Source organism: Zalophus californianus, chromosome 8 (genome assembly GCF_009762305.2).
Source record: "Zalophus californianus isolate mZalCal1 chromosome 8, mZalCal1.pri.v2, whole genome shotgun sequence".
In the NCBI taxonomy this organism is placed as follows: domain Eukaryota; kingdom Metazoa; phylum Chordata; class Mammalia; order Carnivora; family Otariidae; genus Zalophus; species Zalophus californianus.
In genome coordinates this window covers 119492440-119517455 of record NC_045602.1, presented here as the reverse complement: position 1 = coordinate 119517455, position 25016 = coordinate 119492440, and the positions used below count along the sequence as shown (strand labels likewise).

The 25016-nt window shown below is 50.1% G+C and overlaps 1 protein-coding gene across 11 annotated transcripts in view; it reads right to left on the bottom strand.

Annotated features, from left to right (window-relative positions):
- The window catches only part of DHX35 (DEAH-box helicase 35), a 117805-nt gene that overhangs the window by 39392 nt on the left and 53397 nt on the right, over positions 1-25016 (bottom strand). For 3 of the 11 annotated variants that reach the window (XR_003524666.1, XM_027622281.2, XM_027622276.1), the window contains exons 17-21: positions 24816-24893; positions 23184-23313; positions 20277-20358; positions 18746-18817; positions 16448-16559 (exon numbers count right to left, since the gene is read on the bottom strand). Coding sequence is in view for 7 of the 11 variants with exons in the window: in XM_027622281.2 (XP_027478082.1) it covers positions 16448-16559; positions 18746-18817; positions 20277-20358; positions 23184-23313; positions 24816-24893 (474 nt within the window). In the remaining 4 variants the exon portion in view is untranslated. The other 8 variants (XM_027622275.1, XM_027622282.1, XR_003524668.1 and 5 more) reach the window with 7 other exon arrangements.

Here is a 25016-nt window from a genome sequence, read left to right as displayed (position 1 = left end):
GCTGCATCCGCCGCCAGATGCCATCTCCAGCCCTGTCACCAGGACCACTTGGTGACTAACTGATCCCCCCCGGGGCCCCTCCCCAGGCCCCCCCGCCCAGACCCGACAGCCCTTCCCGCTGGCTCATCCTGCCTGTCTCCATCTGTCTAGGCCTAGCCTCTGCCCCGACTCTCTCTCAGGGCTGAGTGCTTGGCACAGACACCAAAGCCAAGGTCTTTTCTCGGTAACCACTCCCTTCTCCAGGCGGCCCGGCTTTGAACCACAGCCTGCGTGACCTTGGGCAAGTCGCTTCAACCCCCTGCACCTCAGTTCATCACTTGCAAAACGGGGGCATATTAGAACCTACGCATCGAGTCTATAAGGCAGCAGTTTCCAAAGTATGACCTGGGGACTTCTGTGGTTCCCTGAGACCCTTCCAGAGTGTCCATTACCGTTAAAACTACGTCCGTAACAATATGAAGATGCTATTTGTCTTTTTTCGCTCTCGATGCAAGGTTTTTTTTTTTTTAAATACTCAGTGGAGTGATCCACAGACTACATGACATGCAAGATCTCAAAAACTTGCATGCAGACACAGAGATGAAAGCCCAGCCGCTTTCTGTGAAGTCTGACATGACAGAGATTTGCAAACACGTAAAACAATGCCACGCTGCCTTCGCCCTACATTTTTCTGTTAGGAAATGCAGTTATCTTTCATGAGATATTTATGTTAAGCTGTAATGCGTTTATTATCGCGATTTTAAATAAATTATAAACAAATATGGTTACAATTTCTCAGTTTTAACTCTTTAATGGTACATAGCGACACACACGACACACAGTAGCAAGGTCTCTGAGATCCTCAGTAACTTTTAAGAGTGTAAGGAGCTCTTGAGACTAAAACGCTTGAGAACTGCTGATCCAAAGTGCTAACAACAGGGCCTGGTCACTGCAGCACTTGGTAAAGTATTATTAGACATACTTATCAATGGGCGATCTCCCCCACTTGAGCTGAGGGTTCTGGGGGGGGGGGGGTGCAGCACAGGGGAGTTGCCAGAGACCCGTATTGGGGATTTAGTCCCTGCAGCCAAATGGGGGCGGGGCGGGGGCAGTTCCCTCTGCTGGCTTCTAGAACCCTCGTTACCTGGCAGTTTGGACATTCAGCGCTACTGCCAAGGGCAGCAAGCACTTGGCTGACCTTCGTCCGGGCACCTGGCATTGGCTGCTTCTTGGGCTACATGCGCGTGCTCAGAGTCACCCAGAGGGAGGCTGTTGGTACAAACAGCACAGAGGGGATGTCGTCGTTAACAGCTACTCCTTGTTTAGCAGCTGCCAGGAGTCAGGCACTGTTGTAAGCCGTTTAGGAAAGTGAAGTCGTTCAATCCCTGCAACAGTCTTAGGCCACTGTTCTAAAATGTACCTGGGATTGTGTGGTAATCGGGTGGAGGAGGATGACAAAGTCAACCGCCTTGAAAGAAGAGCCTCTTTACTCACAGTTCCCAAGAGGACAACAGGCCGCAGGGCCCTGTGGCGAAGAGCAGAGTCCTCGGGAAGCGGGCACCAAGGGAGAGCCTGGGCCAGAGGCTCTGTTGTGGTTTTCACAGGAAGGAATGGGCAAGGCAAGGTAAGCAGTTCAGGACCGGTGAGTTTGAGTAACTTCTACAGGCTCCAGGCTATCGGGCTGTCCCTAGTTGGGTGGTACGTGTAACGGCCCTGGGGTGATGTGCAACCGGGGAATACTGGCTTATGTGTCTTAGAAAAAGGTAAAGGCCCGGGTATGGGCTTTAGATTGCAAAGACCTTAGATTCGTCTCTTTGCATATGAAAGGTATGCTCCAGGCAAACTGTTTACTTTCTCTAGAAATTGGCTAGCCCTGGGAAGAGACAGTCCCCACCAGGGTCTGCAAAGCCCCAGCATGTCAAAGCATCCTAAAACCCAAAAAATAAAAAAGCATGATTAACACAGATATGATATAAGATTATTATCATCTTCATTTTAAAGACAAGAAAACTGAGGCAGGAGTTTGAAGAATCATGCCCACAGCTGGTAGGTTGGTGACAACAGGAGTTGAACCTAGGCCTTTGTGGCTCCAAAATCAGGCACCTAGCCACCATGCCACACTACCATACGCCCGGGATTTCCCTCCCATATGGGGCTGCTCGCTGGCTGCTCTCCAATAGCCCAGGGCGTGGACTGGGATGGGGCCAAGCTGTGGCCATGGCTTCAACCTCACAGCCCTGGCACAGATGGACACGGCTCCAGGCTCAGGCTGTAGCTCTGAGTACCATGACCTTGGGCAATGCTTCCTGGTGGGTGCTAGTCCTGTTTCTGGGCAGTGACCTAGGCATTCTGGCCACTCAAGACCACAGGAAGGACGGTTGCAAAGGACAGAAATGCAGATACAGGGCAGCCTCTGAGGGTTTGGACATCCCCCTGGTCCTTCAGATTTACTCTGCACATCTGTTCCTCGCCCCAGGCCCTCAGGTCTGCAAGGATCCTGATGGTAGAGCAGGGAGCTATGAGGATGGCCACCTCCTGGGGGCTGACTTTACCCCCCTCCCCTGCCTGCCCTGACTCCACTCTGAAGGTCCCTGGCCAGCCAAGTCAGTAACTAGAACTCCATAAAGTTTAGCTGTCATAATTTAATTTCTGTTGTTGATCATTATCATCTACTGGACCCGTAAACCGGGGAGGCTCAGGCCTTCCTCCAGGAGGTGGTCAGGATTGAAGGAGCTGGTGGGTCTTGCCCAGCCCTGAGCACAGCGGGCAGAGGAGGGGGCTGTCATGGGAGGGGCAGGGAGTCTCCTTCCGTTCCGAGGCGCTCAGGCCGGGGCCAGGGCAGCTGCGAGCGCGCCTGGTGGACGGGCGGCAAGCATGCGCCCGAGGGACACGGGTCCGGCGGGCTCTGGGCACTAGCGGCACGCAGTACCCAGAGCTGGACCGGTTTGTCCTGGCGGCACAAACGCAGAGCGCCAGCGCCCCCTGCCGGCGGCTGTGCTCAGCACCGCCTCTGCCTGTGCTGGGGCCACGCAGGACAGAGCGCTCTGGCAACTCCCGCAGGGACTCAGCGGCCCTGGGCGCACAGGCAAGCCTCGGGGTGTGGACCCAGTGCGCTGCATTCTCTTGGGCAAGGCCCGTGGCCTTTGGAGTCTCAGTGTCCCCGCAACGTCGTCCTCAACGGTGTCCCTGCCTTCCCCTGGGGTCCACTTCCAACCCCACCGCTACCCCACCCCATGTGCCTGACACTGTGCAATTCCAACTCCCCAGGTGCCAACTCCTCTGCTTCAGACCCTGCAGGCAAAATGGCTGTTGCATAAAACATTGCTTTCCCATTAGAATAAACAAGGGCCCTGTAGGTCCCAAACTGAAGGAACATAGAGAGACCGTTAGGCTCACAAACCCCCTAGAAATCACAGGGGATGGAAGCCCCCAGACCTCCAAGACAGTTAGCTAGAAAAGGTGGAGGAGGTCATTCTTCCAAGGAAACAGCATTACCAAGGTGGGTTCCATTTCCAGCTCAAGCTTCAGAAGGCCGTGTGGCCTGTCACAGCCTGGGTGTCACGTGGTACACTGGGGCATGGTGCCACAGAACAATCCACCCCAAAACTCAGTGGCACGAGAATGCCCACAGATTCCGTGGGTCAGGAATTTGGACAGGGCACAGTTGGGATGGCTTGGGGCCTCAGCTGAGCTCAGAGGATTCGAAAGGCTGGGGGCCTGGACGATTTCAGGCTGGAGAATGCCCTTCAAGATGACATCTTCATGTGCATCCTTGCCCCAGGCTGGGATGGCTGATGCCAGCCTCCACTGGCCTATTGGCTGGAGCCCCTCCAGCATCAGGCTGGGGTAGTTGGCCTCCTTAGGCGGTCAGCTGGATTTCACCTACAAATTCAAGATGTGGGTCCCTCTATCTCTGCTGGACGGAAGATGGCTGAGGAAGGATTCCCCAAACCAACTGCAAGAGCTGGAGGCCATGAGGATGATGCCATGGGAAGGGGGCGCTGCAGGAGACAGCTCAAAAACCATCATGACTTGGATCAACTCTCTTTTCAAATCCAAGTACTGAAAAAGAGGACTTGGACTACCTCCATTTTGACCTCAAACTTTCCCGTTGATTACGTTCTCCTTTCCAGCTTGTCTCTTAACTCGGGCAAAAGACCCCGCAGGCGAAGGGTCCCCTAATGGGAACCGAAACTGCCCCCTCAAGCAAGAACTGCCCAGAGCCAGCAAGACCCTGTGGGACTCACCCCAAGACAATGATGGACTTGACCTTCACTGCCCATCTGCACATACCCACAGACGTTTATCCCACGTTTTCTTTACATAAACCTGAAAGTATTTTCAGCACTTTGGAGACAATCCTTGAGACACTAGTACTCTGTCTTCCCAGTGTTGGCCTCACTGAAATAAGTCCCTTTCTTGTTTCACTACCACTCATTTCTCTGCCTTTGGATTTGGTCAGCGGTGAGTGGCCGAACCTGGTCTGGTTGAGAGCACCCCAGAGCCAGGTGCTCTCACACCCCTGTGCCCTTAGCTACAGTACTTCTAGGGAAGGGGAAGGTGGGGAATGCAGGAAATAACAAGGAGCTCAGGGCACAGAGGAAGAGTTCTTCACACTGTCCCTTCCCCTCCAGATATGCTATGCCAGGGTGCCAGAAGCAAGGGACCAAAAGCACCTTCACCCTTCCTCTCAGCCCATTGCCAGGCTGGGACCGCCCTGTCTGGGGAATCACCGCCACCAGATGGCCAGCAGAGGGCGGTGCAGCCCCATTCTGAGGCATCAGAAGCTGAGCAGATGAGCAGGACTGATTCTCTCTGATGGAACTCTGGGCCACACTGAGGACCCCCCATGCCCCTGGCTAAGGATGGGGTGCATCCTAAATGTGGGATCATGTTCTAGCAATGTGAGCTTCAGGAGAGCAGGGGCTTGACTGCGTTCAGGGCCGCATCTCCCAGAGCCTGGGATGCAGGCAGATGATGATCAATACATATTTGAACGTTGGGGTCTGCCTGTATGTGTGCAGTTGTCTGATCTGAAAGTTTTCCTGGGTGTGTCAGATGTGAGCGTGTGTCTTATCATGTAGGGTCTCGGGGTGTCCACCAGGTCTGCTTCTGGTGGATCTGAGTGTGTGGGACTGTCCCTGGTGTCACCACTCACCTGGAAATGTCCCGCAGATCCACAAGTCTTTGCTCACACTCTCTCCTGGGGAAACCCCAGTGTCCCCCAGCCCCCAGCCCCCAGCCCCAAGGCCAGGGAGGCCCCAGTCCAGGCCTCTGTGGACACCTCCAGACATAACCTTCTCCTCTGCTCAGGCCCTGGCTGCCTCTGCCCATGGTGGGGGCGGGGGGCTCATCACTTCATCCCAGTCTTCCTGGGGTGTCTTCACACCTCTCATTTCAATAAAAGGAGTCCTCCTTGAAGGGAGTGTGGGACCTGAGATCAGGGGAGGCTAGGACAGGTATGGCAGGACCGGGCAGCAGGGGGCCCTCTGGGAGACAGTGAGACTGAGGAACAGAGGCCCTGTCACCGAGCGCCCGGGGGCCACCCCCACCATGGACCGAAACCTAGAGCCAGTGCACACGTGATTGAGTGAATGTTGTTAAGTTACTATCTTCCTCAATGTACAGACAAGGAAACTGAGGTGAAGAGGGGAACTGCATCTTGCCAAGGGTCCCCTAGTTATCTTTTTGTGGGACTGGGGCTTAAACCTGATCTGCCCCGGAAGCAAATGACTCCATTCATAATGAAATTCTAGAAAAAGCAAAAGTCATTCGTAGTGACAGCAGAATAGCGAAACCCGAGGCTGGGGGCTGCAGTGGGGGTAGAGTGGACCACAGAAGGTCATAGATCACAAGGAAGGTTTTTGGATGGAAATGTTCTATACTCGATTTAGGGGATCATTTGTGATACATGAATTGGTCAAAATTCACTGAACTATCCAATTGAAATGAGTGCACTCATCATATGTGAATCATACTTCAATAAAGGTTTTTGGTCATTGCTTTTTAAATCCAGGTCTTGAGACTCAGATTTCAGGGCTCTCACCCCCACCACTCGGGAGACATCCAGTGGTGCCGTTGCTAGTGTGTGTCCCCGTGGCCTGCAAGAGTCATTCCCACACCCAGGTGCTGTCTGAGTCCCACCTGCGCAGGAGGCAGGAGAGGACACTGGGAGGCAGGGTCTTTAATCCCAATTCTGGCTAGAATGATGCACTCTTCAACTGGCAAAAACCAAATGTAAAAATTGTACTCCACCTGGACCCGCTCAGAACTGTGCCAGACACCATCACAGTTCGGGAAAGCTGACGTGATTTATAAATCTGGGAACAGGATACCTGCCCTGTTTCCCTAGAAGTTGGGTCTCCATGACCCCACTCACCGCTGGGACAGGTCACTGTTCCAGAATCTGCTCTCCTTCTGAGTCTGCAGCCCAAGCCAGGATGATTTATAACACTTTTTCCCCAAGCCATAGAAATTTAGAGTGAGACTTAAATTTAGTAAGATCCCTGGTGGCCTCTTCGAATTTGCATGTTGCCTCCCTAACCTGGCCCAGATTTCTCCCTGCCCCCCACCCCCTCCAAGGCAACTCTTGGAAAACCAGACACCAGCTCTAATTAAACTGGTTCTTAAACAACAAGCAAGCCAATGGTCAGGAAAGAGGAGCCACACCTCAGGGCAGCAAACACAGCTGAAGTTTACACACTCCTTGAATGATAAAAGATCATCAGGGATTTTCAAAGCCTTGGCATACCCTGTTCTTTTTAGCCTCATAATGATCCAGGCCAGCTCTGAGAGCAAGAAGGCTCTGGAAGCAGAGTGCCAAGAGCTGCAATGAAGGGACGACAGTCCCCGTGGGTTGAAAGCACACATTTCATCTTAAGGACGCTGACTGGCAGGAAGGCCTCCCAGTGATGTTCCTGTCTCGGAGACGTGGAGGAACTCTGCCCAGATAAATCACACAAGCTACTGTCCATTCCAGTAGTCTGTCCATGCCTAAGTTTGGCGAGGGCTTTTCCAGCAAATTCGTTCGTCGCTACTAAAAGGGGCCATGGGGCTACATGCCTCCCATTCCTCGGTGGTCATACAAGACCTGACGGGGCTGGCCTTCCGACGGCCAGTGAGCCCCACCGTGGGGGGTGCAGAGTAAGTACGAGTTAAATGGACACCACGAGAACATACACCAGAGCAGAAACACGCCGTGACAAGGAACATAAGCATCAGCACCTCCCATGGTGTTCATCAGAGCACCACATCCGGGACAGAAGCGGCTCCTGCAGGCACAGATACTGGAAAGTCCACAGTAGGCTCGCTGAGATCAACACACTTAAGTGTGCCCAACCTCACAGAACCCCCGCTTATCTGGGCCACAGGTAAACCTGCCTCAGACCTTGACTACAAAAGGGTACATGCCCTCAGATCCAGGTTTCTTGGAAGACGGAACACCTGAGGCTCCCTCTTCCATCCTGTCCTGTTCCATTTGTTAATTTTCTTTCACCCCCATTCCTCACTCCCATCCCCCCCACCCCCCACAGGCAACCCTTTTAATGCACAGGTGTACACATTTTTGGAAACGTTGCCTTGTTTCTTGTTTCTTGCGCGTATTATCTTTGGTGCCTGTAAATGATACTGTCGCATCTATTTCTTACTTTCCTCACTCAGCTATTTTTTTTTAAAGATTATTTATTTGACAGAGAGAGAGACAGCGAGAGAGGGAACACAAGCAGGGGAAGTGGGAGAGGGAGAAGCAGGCTTCCCGCGGAGCAGGGAGCCCGATGCAGGGCTCCATCCCAGGACCCTGGGATCATGACCTGAGCCGAAGGCAGACGCTTAACGACTGAGCCACCCAGGCGCCCCTTCACTCAGCTATTTTTACGGTCCGTGTTTGTGTGTTGTCTGTGGCTGGAAACTGCTCTGTAGTACTCTGTCGTCGGTGTCAGCCGCGGACCTTTTCCTAAACACTCCCCCGGTGACCGAGGTGACTCATCCCCCCACCCCCACCACATTCACACTGCAGGAGCACCCTTACACATGGCTGCTTGCAGACCCAGGACATCATTTTGTTGGGAACATTTACCCAGACATGGTAAATGTCTGGACTGTGGGACTGGACGGAGCAATTTCTGAACTGTGGGGCATGCACAGACTTTACTTAATGAGCAGTGCCCCGTGGTTCTCCACCAGCACTGCACCGAGTCCCCACATCTCTGCTGACACTTGACATCACCCACCTTTGCGCTTTTTGCTAATCTGATGCTGACAGGTGCAGAGTGTTCTCTAATTGTTGCTTTAGTTTCTGTTCCGATGACTGAGTTTGAACAGCTCTTCACAGGCTTGGTAGACTTTGGGGTCTGCTTCTATATTGCTCATTCCTCTTACCCATTTTTTTTCTACAGGGGTTGTCTTTTCATTGTTGATTTGTAGGAGCTCCTTGTATATTATTGGCAGTTAATCCTTTGCTGGTTTCAACCACTGCACACAACTTCTCTCAGCTCCCACACCTACAGTTAGGCCTCTTGCCAACCGTGAAAACAAATTAAGCAGACTAAGATATAACAGAAGGTGGGTAATGGAGAGAAAATGAAATGGAAAGCAAATTGTCTGGGTTAGTTTAAAACGAATAATATTAAAATGAGAAAAATAATGGAAAAAATATTTACAGGACAAAACCAATAACTTAACAGATTTCTTTTTGTACCTAAAAGTACAAAATAAAAGCTAGAAACAAATCAGTAAAGCATAAAAAAGATCAAGAAGTTAAAATCAAGGTTAAGGTAAAAACACTTCTTTTAAAAAGAGTATAAAAATGAAGCAGATCCAACATGTCTGTGTTCTTTTTCCAATTTCATGGTAAAAAGGGAAAAAATGCAGAAGTCATGGAGGTAGAGATTAAAAGGACAATGCATATGCACAAGTGTGAACAAAGCAACAAGAGCTAAGAGTAAACACAGTAACAGCAGACACGGAGCAAACCTCATTGGACTTCAAAACAGAAAGCAGTGGGAAGAAAAGAAAAGGCTAAAATAAGCCAGCTGAAGGCAGACTGGTAAGTCCTTAGCCAATCCTGCCCTCAGGGCCCCCAGGGTCCAGAGGTAGGGCAGGAGGCAGGGAGCCCGAGCTACTTTTAGGTCATGTAAGTGTTTGTCCCATGAGTCTGGGGGCCCGGCCTGGACATCTGTATTCAGAGCCACTGTGCGGGCCACGGTCAGTGGACCAGCCCTCGGCGGAGCTGTGCTGGGCCTCTGCCCAGCTCTGGAGATTCTGGGCACCACCACAGGACTCCTGCCACTACACTGACTCGCTCGTGAACGTCCCAGTCTCCCTAGCTTGCTCGCTGCCTTCCACAGAGCCCAGGTAGGGGCTGAGGCCACGTATGCCCCGGGGCCTGGGGAAAGTGCACTGGGATCTCATCTGCGAGCAGGAAGACAGCCTGTTTGAACAAGCTCAGTACCACCCAAGAGTGCACAAGGTAACAGCTCCATGATTCACCAGCTAGCGGAACATCACCCTGGCTTGTCGGAGGGAGCCGTGACCGTGAGGACGCGGGGTCAAGCCCTGCCGTGCACACTCCAGCCACTCACCCCAAGTGGCCAGCTATGTGTGAAATGATTGGGTTGGCTATTTCCAGGTTCAATGACAGAAAGATTAAACTGACAGGGAATCCAGAGTTCCACCACCCTGTTTCAGCACGAGTTGGAGCGCTGAGGAAAAATCCCGATGAGTCACTGGAGAGTGGAAAATATCTGATCTTATCTAAAGGTGAGGTAAGGGATGTAGGCGCTGAGTCCCACTAACTTGAATCCTTCCAGTTATGTAAAGACAGGTAGTCTCCCAGCTGCTGCAGGGTTCACTAGAAAGTCAGTTGCTTGGCAAGGCAGACGTACTCCCCCGGAGCTGTGCTGCGCGACGCTCCCGTCACCAGCAGCCCCACGGTCTGCGTGGCCCACAGCCCGAGGGCTCCCCGGCCTTGAGGATTTCCTCAACCAGTTTTCAGTTTTGTTTTGAATTAGTTGTTAATGGGAAGACTGATGTAGGATTGTTGGAATTTTATTTTTTCAAGGAAAACATTTCCAAAGTACCATCTAATTATCATCACCATTTTCCAAAAGAAAAAACATTTAGCAGCAGAAAAAAGGAAAAAAAATCTAAAGGAAGGACTTTCACAGACTAACATAGGCTTTCTGAAATGCTCACTACTGCATGTTCCTCATCGTGGAAGGGCAGTCTGGTAAACTGTGGTGCCCCCCCACCCCCACCACACGACCCCCTGAACTCACTGACCAGCCCATCAGCACTGGGCCGTGCAAAGAGCAGCTGAGAACAGGCCAGAAGGCCAGGGGACCCAGACTGAGGGAAAGCAGCACCAATTACAGGCAGTGCTGACGGCCTCAACAGACGAGCAAAGAGCTGGGGCCCGTGTATCCCGCCAAGTTCAAAGCCAAAGGGAAACGTTCAGCTGGGACAGGACAGACAGAGCAGAACATGAGCACGATCTACATTCACGAGGAAAGGGTCTTGTTGTGGGGAAGCCTCTTCTGGGTGCTGCCCTCGCCTCCAACGCCACCTTGGCCTCTGCCGTTCCTCCCGCTGGGTGGTCCTCGTCTGCCTGTGCAGTCATGTGCCACCAGCAGCCCAGGTGCCCAAGTGTTTGCTGACGGACCGAGTGAGCAGCACTGGGCCAGGGCTCCTGTGACAGCACCGGCCCGCCCTCGGGAGACTAGCTACAGGACAGCTAACGGGAGAGAAAGCTCCATCTCGGGCCTACGGGACACCACCACGTCCACCGTGCTTCCAGCACCAACTCCCCTCCCCACTCCCACTGGAGCACCTGGCTTCAAAGGAAGCCACCGCAATGCTGGCAGAATTTCGCTAAAAACACCTGAAAAGTGATGAGGAGCCTGAGGGAACCGGTTCTGGGGGAGCTCCGCAGGGCCAGTCTGGGTGGCCAGGCAATCCGGCTGTGCAGAACCAGGCCGTGCAGAACCAGGCCGGGACGTGGCTGGCTGACGAGGCTGTGTGCTTGTTCACACACAGGAAGGGTGCCTCAGCCAGGCCGGGGCTCTGGCTGCAGCCTCTGACAGCGAAGACCACTCTCCACCGGGAAGGGCTGCCCCGCAGGAGGTGGGGCTCCGAGGCAGAGGCGCCGCCGTGCTCCCTCCCGCCTGTGCACACACACCTCCTTGCCCAGCCCCATTTGTCGGCTCTCCCATCTGGGAGATCTCCAGTCTCACCGCACACAGGGTGGGTCCTGTACCCTTTCCTCCTCCCACTCCCACAGCGGCTCATCACGATCCGCCCTGGTTCTAAATTCAGACTGTACAAAAGTAAGTGTTACTGACCTCTCTACAAAAAGATCCTAATGAGAATATGGCAAAAATTAGCACCTCTTTAGAACTTTATTTAAACAACACCCCACGGTTTGCTCCCCTGAGCTCCTGAGGGCGTACAGTGGCACGGACCTTGCGTTAGGAGGCTTCCCGTGTCCACGGAGCCCCCAAAGCCACTGGACCGCCAGAGCATCAGGCCCTCTCGCAGAATTCACTGGACCATCTTAAAATACAGACCACAAGTACCACGGGCAGGAGGGAACACATTTACTTGAGGTACAAAGGTTTACGATTATTAACAAGTTACCACTATTATTTACAGGTTTACAAAATGGAAATAAAAATGACATACATGTTTGGTGCCAAAAGTGGCACATCCAAACTAAGATCAGTACAAAAATAAAGTTTCAAGCCACGTGTTTTTTAAATAAAGGTCACTGAAACAGTAAGGGGAGAAACCTGCATCGGTCACGTGTTGAAACACAATTGCCATCCCGACGAAGAAGCCCTGGGGCGACGAAAGAACCAGGGCCTGCTGGGAGGGCCGCCCCGGGTTCTTGCCGAACCCAAGCAAAGAAACAAAAAACAAATATACAAGTTATGTTCCTGAGCTACAGAAGCTTAGCGCCTCTAAACTGTTGTGAATTCCTGCGCCAGAAGGTTCCCGCCAGGGTGTGAGCGCACGAGCTCACTAGTGCTCAGCTAGCGGCGGCGGGCCGTGGTGTCATACGCGCAGAGAAAGCTAAGCCCACTTGTGAGAGCTAACAAAGAACAGTGTCTGTCGGTCACCAACCCTTGAGAGTCTCCTGCCGCAGACAGGCAGGGTCATGGCGCAGAGGGAAAACAGAAGCTGCTTGGTCTGGGAGCCCCTGCGTCGGCCAGCCACGCCCCTCAGTGATGCTGGCGGACACTGCAGGGCCGTCTCATTCGTCCGCAGACACACGCTCGATCACACCCGGCAGCACTGCCGGGGCCCCGCCAGGGAAAGCCAAGGCAGCCCCACACACCTCCCCGTGCACCCTGCCCAGCGCTCCAGCCGTGGCCAGCTTTCCTCCCCGTGCCCCACAACGAAGCTGGGCCAGAACCGGGAGCCAGTCGGAAGTGGCATGCTGGGTCAGCGGGGGCGCTGCGTGAGCAGAGTGCACGGCCCTGCCCACTCCCGCTCTGCCTGCGTGCAGCGCAGAGGGGTGCCCGCCCATGCATGAATGCCCCGGGGATCCCAGCAAGGAACGCAGATGCCGAGGGGAGCGGGAAGGAAGGGGCTAACGAACAGGCTGCAGCCCACTTCAGAGCAGCAGAAGACTCCACGTGAGCTGAGGCCAGCTCGCCGCCCAGGGCCAGGGGACCACAGTGTAGAGGAGAGGGCGCTAAGCCCCCTGCGGGAGCAGCCGAGCTCCGCTCACTGGTCCTGGACCTTGGCCCTTTTGGCTTTGAGGGACAGGTGCTGCAAGAGAAGAGAAACCATCAGCGTTAGGGGTTGCTCAGACAGAGAGACTGGACTTCAACCAGACCCCCACATCAACGACTACACCAGTGCTGCCCTCTGGTTTGCACATTCTCGGCAGATGCCGTGCCCCTCAGAAAGCAGTGTGGAAGGGAAAAGCCCAAGGAACCAACAAAGGCGATGGGCCTTCAGTAAGGCCCAGCAGCCCAAGGCCCAACCTGCCATGGCCGACCCTGGTCACCCAGGGCTCTGCGGGAAGGTGTCAATGGTACACGTTCTCCCTCTGCCCCAGCCCCCAGGACAGCACCACAGCCAAATCCCTGTGCTCAGGGGACTGGGCTCGGGCTGGAAGTCACCTCCTGTTTCTATGAATTTCTTACAAACAGTCAAGGAAAGGTACTCTCCCCAGAGGAACAAGGAGATCCATCATTTCACCAAGCACCTCCACGTGCAGATACATGTGCTCAGGGCCCTGGCCCCCACGGACCCCCTGGCAAATGCACATGAGGGAAGACAAACAGGGAAAGAACACCTCCTAGCACCACCCTTTCCTTTCAGAAACATCGCTCCCTACCAATATAAAGAACACAGGATGCATAACATTATAATCATGGGCATCAGATAATAGGATTTAGTGATACAATTATACTTTATGTTCGAAGATAAAGCCAGAAGTGCTGGAAATTCTAAAGCACATGTTTAAGGCAGAGAATGTAAACAGAAGCTTTTAATAAAGGACCTCTGTTCACCAACTGAGGTATCCCTAGTACCCCGTCAATAATCATAAGCAAACAACCAAGAGATACCCTAACGCAGTGGGATCCTCACATGAGGAACTCCCAACTTGACTGCTGGTCCCCAACATGCTCAGTGCCCAACCAACACCCACACATCCACGTGGGCTGAGATAGCAAGGCCACTGCTGACAGGGAACCACAGGCCCTGAAAGAACGCGGGGTGCAGGAGACATAACACACCGTCTAGTACCTGTCCCCACTGACAGAGTGAATGTGACAGAGGTAGGAAGTCCCTTTCTAACCGTGTGTGCTGGAGAAAGGACCAGTACGGGTTCTTGCAAAGGCCCTGGTTAAGAAGGTTTTTCCTAGATCCCAAGGACACCTCTGAGAATCAGGACACAAAATTAAGGACTGGAAGGTGACTCTCTGAGCAGGCCACCCTGTTCCCTCCAGCTGGGGGTCTTGCCTCATTTCGGTCATTTCTCTCCTCCCTGCACTTTACCCGAGAGGACCCCTCCAGCTACTGTGAGACACTCTCAGCCCTGCTTGGGCACGGAGCTGATGTCATCGGGCCTATGCACAGGACCATTTTGGGTGTTCATTTCTGAGAAGAATGCCGGGTATAAACACAGCCGACTCTGGACCATTTCATACAGGACGAGAGTGACACTCTGAAAACAACAGCGATGGAAAGTCACCAAAGGTGCCAGGAACAGAGCCAGGGACCCTCTGTGGGCGGGGGGAGGCCGTGTGTTCGACAAAGGAGCGTCTACCGTACATGGGCGGCCAGTGGGGACCTGCAGGGCTCTTGGGGAAATCCATTCATTCCGACAAGTTAACAGGACAAGTACCTATGGACTGCTTACGTAAGAAGGGGCCAAGGTTCTTGGGGGGTTTCGGGGCCCTTGCCCGTACGATGAAGCTGTGGCACCAGATGACTTGTAAGATCCAGGCATCTCTAAAACTACACGGCTCATAGGCAGTGATGGGAATGGACCAGTGAGTGGGACAACAGGCGTCTGGAGAGAAGAGGCCAACGCAGACATCGGGGGTTGTCACTTCCTTCCAACTTCCGGGGCTATTTGCTCTAACTTGGTGGGCCTGAACTGTGATTTTGAGATGAGAAGGGAAAATGACTCGGCTTCTAGGTTAATCCCGTTCTCCGAGAGTCTAAATGGATGTGAGACAACTTCGGATTCACCCCCCTCGAATGCTCGCATCCTCCGACTTGAACCACCAGCGCTTCTCAGTTCTCCTCACTCCTCCTGGACTTCTGAAGTCTGCTGCTTCCCGTCTGAGGGGTTCTGGGGGAAAGACACTCTCTCACTTGAGGTGTGTTCTCGTCAGCCCAACGCAGCACAGACAACACACTCTGAATGCGTCTCGGTGCCTGGTGCCTGCAACTGACCCGGTTTCCAGCTGCAGCATCTGTATGAGGATGTGTGAAGAACTATACAGGCTTCAGTTTCCATCCAACCGGATACAATTTAAACACTTTAAGAAGGTTTTAAAAGGACAATTTCCCCTGACATTTGAGGGAGGAGAAGAGCCTTCCATTTACAGGGTCACAACTCAAATGTTTCCAGGAGTCAAGCAAGTGAGGCTAACAAAGTGAAACAGGACCATGGCACCTGGACAGCGTCATTCCCAGCGAGCAGCCGTTCCTTGGCCCCTGTTGACTGCCACCAAGCAGTAACTCAGGCCCAGTGCCAGCAGACTTTCTTTCTTTCTTTTTAAAAAAAAAAAATATTTTATTTATTTATTTGAGAGAGAGAGAGAGCAGGAGCAGGGGGAGGGGGAGGGGCAGAGGGACAAGCAGACTCCCCACTGAGCAGGGAGCCCAGTGCAGGACTGAGATCAGGATCTGAGCTGAAGGCAGACGCTTAAAGGACTGAGCCACCCAGGTGCCCCTGCCAGCCCCAGTGCTGGCAGACACGTACCATTTCTTTTAAGAGAAACCTGAAATCCGTATTTACTGTGAAATCTCCCAATTTTTAAATGCATCCATCAATCCAAGTTTTGGGTTGAAAAAACAGCAGTCTGGTTACAGCCCTAATGAAGTAAGAGGTTTGGACTTTCCTTTCTGGGGTAAACAGTGGTAAAACTGAACGAAGCATCTAAGGCAACTGTTTTCAGGCATTGGGCAACACAGAGCATAGAAAGTAAAAAAAGAAAAAGAACTAATTCAGACTACAGAATACAACCAGCACCGTGGCAGACTTCAATCAAACCATATCAATAATTGCATTAAGAGTGCACTAAACACTCTAATTAAAAACATGATGCAGACCAAACAGAGTGAGTCAATGGAAGTTTGTGAACCCTGATTTACCTGTTTTCATGCCAGCCTTCCAAATATAACCACCACTCAAAGATCTTGTTAGAAGAATGTATGGCCTTCCCCACCCAACCCAATGAATAAACCATTTGTTTTGTGAAAATAGAACAACCAAAACTATGCATCTCCTCTACAAGGCTCACTACCCTGCTGGTCCCACACGAGGGCCTGCCGTGGAAGAAGAGTATACACAGGAATACCATGCTCAGTAGCACCCACTGCTGGGTAAACCACCTTGGTTGTAAGCTTGCACACTAGTTTATATTCTTTGTGAGTCAATCTTCATCAGAGAATATTTGTGCCACTCATTGTGAACATGGCCCAAAGTGTGACAGAATTTCTTTTGAAGAAAGAAAAGCAGAGGGGGAGGGGAAGAGCCAAAGATACATTCTCTTTTTCATCTTATAAGTTGGAGGGATGCATCATTTCCAAATGCACTTCACTATGAGCAAATAGTATAGTGCTTTCACCCAGAATGGGGAAGACATAGGGGAGTGACCTTTCCACCCCATGCACTACTGGGGGGAACAAATTTAGGGCATGAAACTGCAGAATCGATGTGCACTTAGAAATATGAAGAGGCAGCTAACAGGTGTTTCGAGGGATAGTCTCTATTCACCCCTACCGTTCCTTGTTGATAGAAGTGTGGAGCCAGCTCCAACAGCCACGCGGATTCGATAGCCGTCACATCTCTCATGTAATACTTCGAGGTCTGTATAACTTCATTGTAGATAACCCTGAAACCAGGAGAAAACAGGAATTTCCTAAACCTTATGGTGAGAACCCAGAACCACGGCAAGCAGAGCTGGCAAGTGTCCCCCTTTCCCAGGGATCTACTATGTGTGCCGGAGGATACATTAAACAAATGCACTTCTGCATCATGACCTGACTGGTGGGTAACAGTGTGCCCACTTTACAGAAGAGCTCAGACATGACTTCCAGAACATCTCACTCTCAATGCAGGACCCTTCTGGATTCTCAGTCTGCATTTACAGAACTCTCAACAGAGCACTGACTTTATTAGAAAATGGAGAGAAAGAAGCGAAGGCTTGCCGGATTCTGAAAAGGGATGGAAATTAACTGTAAAGAGACATGAGGGAACTTTTTAGAGAGACAGAAATATTCTACATCTTATTTGGAGTGTGGGTTACATGGGTGTACACAGTTGTCAATACTCTCATTGTACATAAATTATACCACTACTCACGGGAAAAAAGGAGGGGCAGGGGCCTTTGCCTGAGGCTGAGGTAAAAAGACACCAAAGAGGAAAGCAGATAATTTCAAATCCCCAGATTTCCAAGTGCGCGTATTAGATAGACATCAGTTTCTGAGCTATGTGAAGTGCTGAGGCAGGGCTTCCCTAACAACCATAAACACCCACAAGCTGCCACTGTGCACTCCTGGAAGCTGGCAAACGATCAGCTGCTGAAGGTCGGACCCAGTGGGGGGTGGGGCCCTCTGCAGAGGCCGGAGGGGAAGGGTGCTCCCTCACCACCCTAAGGTGATGGGGCTGCTTCAGGACTGGCTCTATTCAGCCATGCTCTCTTTGCCCTTCAGGGCTCCTTGGGAATGAAGCAGGAAAAAGAAGTCTCCCAAATTAAGCAACTCCCAAATTAGTCAACCCAAAGTCGGCAAACCGTTGGGAAAGGATCTAGAACTGAGGTCTGCTTCCCTCTTCCACTCACCCTGCATGGTGATGGACATCAGGCAACATTTCTAAACCCAAAACTGACTGACCAAGTCTGGCTCTGCCTAAGCAGCTTCTGGATCTGCACAGGTCTCAGAAAAGGTTTCAAGTTTTACCACCCATCAGAACCACCTGGTTCTGGGCTTGTTAAAACAGGACCCCACTCCCAGTTTCTGATTCAGAAGGGCTGGGCCTGGCCTGGACATCTGCATTTCTAACAGGCTTCTAGGTGATGCTGATGCCCGCCTGCAGACCGCACTTTGGAAACCACTACTCCAGGGCGCCAAGGACCTCAGAATGGACCTTTCTGCCCTCTCTCTCTTCTACCATTATCTCCCCTCCCCAGGCCCGTGCTCTCTCCTCTGCCTTCTCCACCGATCTGTGAGGAAGAACCAGTTGTTGTTTTTAAATGTTCCCACCCACTGTGGGAGCAAAATTTTTCTAAAACACAATACAAATGAATTACTAAAAAAATGAGATTTCAAGAAGACATACAAAAGACAGGCTCCAATTTATTACCAAATTGGGCAGCAGACAAAAATTTAACCAACTGAAGTGTTATTAAAAGGTCTAAATGCCTCCTCTTAGCTTGTGTGTGCGTCTCTTCACAGGCACGGTCCCAGACTCGCCCCATCTCACAGACCACCTTGGGGTAGCCTGGGCCCGCTGCACCAGGGACTGGTGACTCCCCACTTCCCAGACAGGAGCTTCCCTCATCTTCCCGTGCCTTCGCTTCTGCTCCTGCTTCAGTGTGTATTCCCTCCACATCCTTTTCTGCCTGAAAACTCCTGTCTGCAGGCCCCAGAGCAAATGTCATCACGTCCACAAAGCCAGCTCTGACTCTCCCTGGCACGTGAGGTACCAAGCTCAGGGCTTTACACCCCCCACACCAGGCCCTTCTCCTGAGCTGCTGGAATCTGCCTGAATTTGTGTCTCCATCAGGACTGTGGCCCAGAACCCCAATCCGCCTCCACATCGCTGTGCCCAGTGTAAGGTTTAGGACCTAGTCTGTGGGTGAGGATGAAAGTTTGCTGAGTACATGAGTGAGGAGAGGAATATCCCCATTTGTGTAAGGAAATCTTTGATAAGAGCAGAAATTCTGCAGATGACTCAGCATAACAAAGTCAACAAATGTGTGTGCCAGGTGCTGTGCCAGGCCTGGGAACCCGGGGATGAACAAGAACCAGGCCTTGCCTTCTGAGCAGTTACAAGGCTCAGAAGCAGGCAGTGGCTTACCAGCGAGGTGGCTTCTCCGCATAGAGGACCGAGGCAGGGTGGATGTATAATTCATGATCGTCACGGATAGTCCTTGCAAACAGAAGAATTTTATCTGAAGTCAGCCTGAAATACTTAGAGCGGGACTCTTCCACAGATGTGTTGCATATTATCAAAAAACGCATGCAGATGGTACTTCACTCGAACAAACTATTCTCTCCATCTTCTCTAGTGCCCCGGTTGACCCCTCGCCCACTGCCACCCCAGAAGTCAAGAATAAATCATACAAAAAACAGCATGTGGCTATTCAGGAAAAAACATGGAAAATATACTGCTCTGCCCATTTTCATGTTTATCTTCCATACGTTCTCTTTCAAAACAATTTCCTTAGGGACAGAAATAACACATATGGTGACCTGTATAAACTTTTCTATTGAATAGAAAAATAAAAATTTTTCTATTTAAAATTAAATAGTAAAGATAAAGGCTATGGAGGACATAATAATAGGGGAAAAAGAAAGCTCAGTATTAGACTATCCATGTCTCTCAGTTAATATTTCAAATTTCAACTTTGATTAGATTCAATTTAATTCAAAAAATAATTACCGAGCACAACTATTGGTAAGATCAGATCACAAGAGAACATCAACAGATTAGGATGCTGCTGCCCAAACTCTAATTATGGGGTGTTTCTGTGGGTGCCAGGGACCTGTGTGTCAGGGAATCGCTTCGAGCACAAGTGAGCTCATCTCCAGCTCTGTGATAAAACCAGCAGCCCAGAGTCCTGGCTGTGCTACCAGGAGGCCTGAGCTGATCAACACCGAACTTTTGCCTCAAAGGGACTGACCATGAAGCCGACTTCCCCTCAAAAAACAGGAATGTAGTATTCTTTGAGAGGAAAAGGCTAATGACAAAATAACACATGAAGGAAATGCAAAGAAAAGCTGGGGAGGAAGCTTTTGGGATGACTCCCATATGAAAGAACAGATGCACTTTTAAACAGGTGTGGGTGACGCTCTGGACCAGAATGAGCCGAGGCCCTGAGGTTAATAGGAGGGCATGGGTGACCAGTGATTTTCTCCCCAGAAAGTGGAAATGGAAGAAATGGGCTGTGGTCTGTGGCAGGAGGCACATCCAGCACATGAAGAAACACTTGCCAACATACAAAGACAGCAACTATGCCCACAACGTCCCACAGGTCTCAAGAAACAAAATGAACTGCTGGGGTAGTTTCTCCAGGAAAGATCATCTCTAATGGTCCTTTCCAGTTCTATTATTCTGTTATTAGAATGGAAATATTCCCAGCCTCCAGGCTTGTAATTATCATCCTTCCACAACATACGGATGAGCTGAATATTTGAGAATCATTTCCATCAAGTTAAGATATTATGCTGAAAGCTATGCAGTTAACCTCAACTCATCTATGGAAGGAGATAAAGAAAACCTATTTAACTTAATTTCTGTACTTTCCTGGCACATCAGCTTTCTATGGAGTTTGGATCATTTTTAAGATTTCTCCTTTAACATATGACTTCACAAAGTATCATGTTACCTGTAAGCTCCAGTAGAATGAAGCCTTGCTGCATTTGCAAAGAATCCCGAAACAATGCACCTCAGGACTGGATCCGGATCACCTGCACAAGGCAGCAAACAGAGTGACGGGTGAGCCCCTTGCCTGCCCTATGCTCTGAGTGCTCAGGCCTGTGCTGTGAGGCCCCCACCCAAGCTGCTTCAAGCCACCTCACAAACCTCTCCTGAACCAGCCCCAGCCCCAGCCCCGTGCCTCCCGGTGCTGGATGCCTGCCCTGGCACCATCTATGGCTGTTGAAGGAAGCATGCTGGACTGTTCCTTTAACTCAGGATGCCCCAATCCCACCAGGCCACAGGGTGACAGGGGAAAGGCCAGGCACCAGAACCCAAGAGAGCACACCACGGGCTGACCAGTGACCCCAAGAACTCCTTTCTGGAGAAAATCTTATGTTTCTTCCATAAGACACAACATTATTTCTGTGGTTATAAGCTACAGCACGTAATTCTTCACAATTTTTCAAATGCCCCATTTTAATTGATGTCTGTATTGCTATAGTAAACATCTTCCAAGGATAGAGCCCAACCATTCATTAGATGATTTTCACAGGATACATACTAAATGATCATGCAAAGGAAAATGTCATGTGTGTGGCTTACAACATACCGCACTTCATCAATTCTAAGACTCACTCTTTTTTCCCCCTTTAACTCACTAAAATCAGGACAGCATTTTGTAATTATAACTGGCAGTATTTTTTTCTTAGTGGTGCATAAAATAACAATGTCAGCGTCACCACATTCTTACTGGCAATGATTTGGCTAAAAGGTACCCCTTCTATTACTGTACATTTATCTATTACTATCTGTGTTTCTTCTTTTCTGAGTTTTCTGGTCTTCTGCCCATATATCAACTTGGAAACTTTTTTTCTAAGCATGTTAAATGAACTCATTCTATGATAAAGTTTTTAATTTTTCATCTCTTGTCTGCTAAAAATATTTTTATTTGCTTTTTAACATCTAGAAATTTTAAATTTGTACATAATTTATTGTGCTTCCATCATTTTCTCTATTGTTTCTCAGCACAAGAACTGATAAATCTCAAATTTACATTTCTAACCACAATCCGATCCAAGATTCAGTCTCTTCTCTCCAACTGCTACCCAAAAGAAACTTCTCTGTAGAACATACGTTCTTATTAGGGGGATATCACTTCCAAAGGGATGAAAATTGGCTCGTGGGGGCAGGGAAGGGAGAATATCTTAGGTACTGCAATGGCTGTGGCCCACCAAGACTCAACCTTACTTTACAAAATCGTATTTTCCTTCATGTTTAATTTCTCTCATTAGGAAGAATTTAAATTTAATGTCACTTTTCTCCTGAGTGAGAGGTTGATAATGAAAAACAGGTTAAGAAACACAGATAGAGTAGTAAGGCTGTCATCTGTCTGTTAGGTGACAAGCACTAGATCAGCTTCTCCCCAGTCAGCTGCCTTTGGAAGCTTCCCCATTTCTATCAACGACACCAACTTTACCCAATCATCCTGGTTTCAACTCTCCCCTCTCCCGTGAGCTTCTTCATTCATCAATATTCTGAGCATCTAATATGCCCCTCACCCCAAGCACCTGTCTCCACAGCCTCCCTGCCCTGTGCTTGCTAGTGCAACCAGGCTGCTGGACTGGACCTGGCCACCACTCGAGGCCTGCTGTACAACCTCCCAGGCCCAGCCCCACCAGATTCCCTCCTCCCTGCATTCCTATTACATCCGCCACCCGTTTGCCTAAAGCACTGACGGGTCTACTCCTCTAACTTCGAAGAGAACTGAAGACCTCACACTACAGCACTCTGTCTACCTGCATCAATCTCTCCCTTCACTGCACTATTTCCTGAGAGAACCATGTCTTGGCCATTTTGTAATCACTTTCTAGTAGGATAGAAGCAAAAATAAGGCTGAAATGGCAGGAATGAAACTGCCTGAGTTCAAGTTCTGATTCCACCACACACTGTGTGACCTTCAGCAAGTTTCTCTTTGCCTCTTCGCCCATTGGTCTCATCTATAAATAGGGATACGAGTGGCATATATTCACTGGATCGGTGTGCGCATTAAATGAACTCACACGTAGGAACACTCAGCGTACCGCCGCCCTGCTCTCGGCACTTACGGAACGCTAGCAGGTACTAGCGGTGCCGAGGGTGTCAGGGCGCCTGGCACGTGGCTGGCACTCACTGGGCAATGGCCGAATGAATGAGCAGATGGGTCATCTCTTCAAGAGCACTGGTTATAAGCCTCACAGACCCAGCTTGGCTGAACCAGCTGTGTTGTCCTGAACTCAACTGAATCTCTCCCTAGGACTTTGTGACTCATCTGTAAAATAAGGATAGTATCACCCACACCTCACAGAGTGTCAGCTGTGACACCTGCCATGGTATAACCATGTCCTCAATTAACAGTAGTCACGGTCACGGCCAAAAGTCAGAGACCATGTCTTACGCAGCACTCCTGTCTTACCCTAGGGACTGCTGAGGCTCAACACACAGACTCCATGAGTAATGTCTGCATTTGAAAATAAAATGTAATTTATTTGGAATAGCCCTAAATACTGTCCACTTCAAAGCAACTTTTCTTGCAAAGTCTACGTGGGGAAATTAACTACATAACATGCAATGATGTGAATGCTAATGATCCTGAAGTCTTGTCAGTGCTTGTCAATTTTTTTTTCCATTAAGAATAGCCCTCAGATATACAAACAGACCTCCCTGGAAAAAACATGCTACTTTTACACGCTCAGCTTTTCACTGACACGGGCAATGTGAGCCTGGGGAAGGTACGGAGCACACCGTGCTGCCTTGCACCAGCCTCGCATGGACCGTCCAGGACTACAAATGAACAGCACAGGATGGGGCGTCACCGGGCATGGAGGTTTGCTCTTACCTTCACTAGATTTCTTGGGCACTTGAAACTTGACAAGAAGCTTCTTCAACTGCTCTCGCACTGTCGCCGCTCTGACAAGACCCTTGTAATTCAGGAAATGTTCCTGACACCACTGAGAGTTTTTATTGTGCTACAGGGCAACCCAGACAGAGGGGGAGTGAGAGAAACGCAGACAAGTTCTTGACCATGGCTACACTGCGAGGTGCCCTGTTTCCTCTTCCCCCTTTTGCTTACTTGGTGGGACGAGATCGACCCACCCTAATGGTCCCCGTTCTGCCCCATCTCCCTAAACAGATGCTGACCACCATGCATACCGTCTGACTGCTCTTCCATCTCGCTTCCTGTGCCAAAGGGCAATGGAGAACTTGCTGACAAGCAGAGTTGTTTTCAATCTGAAATACCCACCCGAGTGGCCTGAGTTATCAGAAAGACCCACTTCCCTGTGGGTCTTTGTAAATCAACTTTTTTTGAGTTCATCATTCTAGGAGACTACAGGTGAGCAATGATACTTGCCAATTTAGAAATAATGTGTAAATTACTATTATTTATCCCCAACACATGGTTTTTCTATCAACAGTGCTTATTCTATATTCTTAAGTAGGATCATTATGTCTTAGACTAAATTACTGCTGTGGAGATGTACTCTGAAATTCTACTCTAAGCCAGAAAGGAAAGCGTTTTAAAGAAGAAAATATCATCCACAGGAAATTTTCCAAGGAAAATACACTAATGTGGTATAGACGTGCGCCCAATTCCCACCAGCAGGGCAAGCTTCAGAGTGCAGATGGCACGCTGTGCTCATACAAATGAATTTTAACTCCCATAACTCATAATTCATGATCTCAGTAAGCGATCGGGCTTTTCTGAAGACTGTTCATTAAATGAATAATCTCCCTTAGATCACTGGTGAAACAAAAATTTAGTATTTCTCCTCTTCTAAGAAAATATTTAAGAAACAAATACAAGATGCTGAAAGTCTGAAATATCTAATTTCCCCCTCCCACCCTTTCCTTTACATGAGAGGTTTCTTATGATTTTCATCATCTTTAGAGCTCTCTTTTTAGCAATTTTTGGTGAGACCCTTAAGCTGTATTATTTGCTTAGTTTTACAAAACATTAAGAATATTACAGAAAAACACAATAAAAATTAACACCGCCTATGGCTAAATACGGGTAGGGTGTGTGAATAGACGCAGGTCCTCACCACACGTCCCTCACAGCCGCTCCCTGCTGACTCACAGAGACTGCTTTGAAGACTGAACTCAACACCACACACTCTTGGCCTCACTTATTTGGCAGAAAATAAAACCGGGCTTGCTATTCAGATGTCTGCTAGTGCCATCCAGCAGCACCGGTGGGTGTGAGGCGGTGGGGAGAGCGGGGAGGCTGAGCCGTCAGCGTGCTGCTAGCCATCGGGGGCAACCAGAGGCGACTCCTGTGTTCTTCCAGGCAAAATGGCACCACAAACCCAGGCAGGGACCCCATGCGTGGATTAGAAGTACTGGCAATAATCTAAGAGAAAAATACCGAGGTCTCTCGGCCACTCCTTTATAAACTTGACCTTCTGGAATCCTCACTCCCAGATCACCTTGAGTGGGGCGGAGGGGCCTTTCGAGTGGTACCTGTACTTACTTTGATAAACGCTTCATACACGTTGAGCATAGTGAGATGATCACCCTCCTCCACAGCAAATTTTCGGTGCACTCGAATCTGGAAAGAATGAAGCAACATTTAGAAGTGAACTCCTGTGAGCCTCTGGTACAGGGAGGTAACATTACATGCTGAATAGCTCATGGCCTGCAGAGTCAGAAAGACCTGGTCTGCACCAGCTCC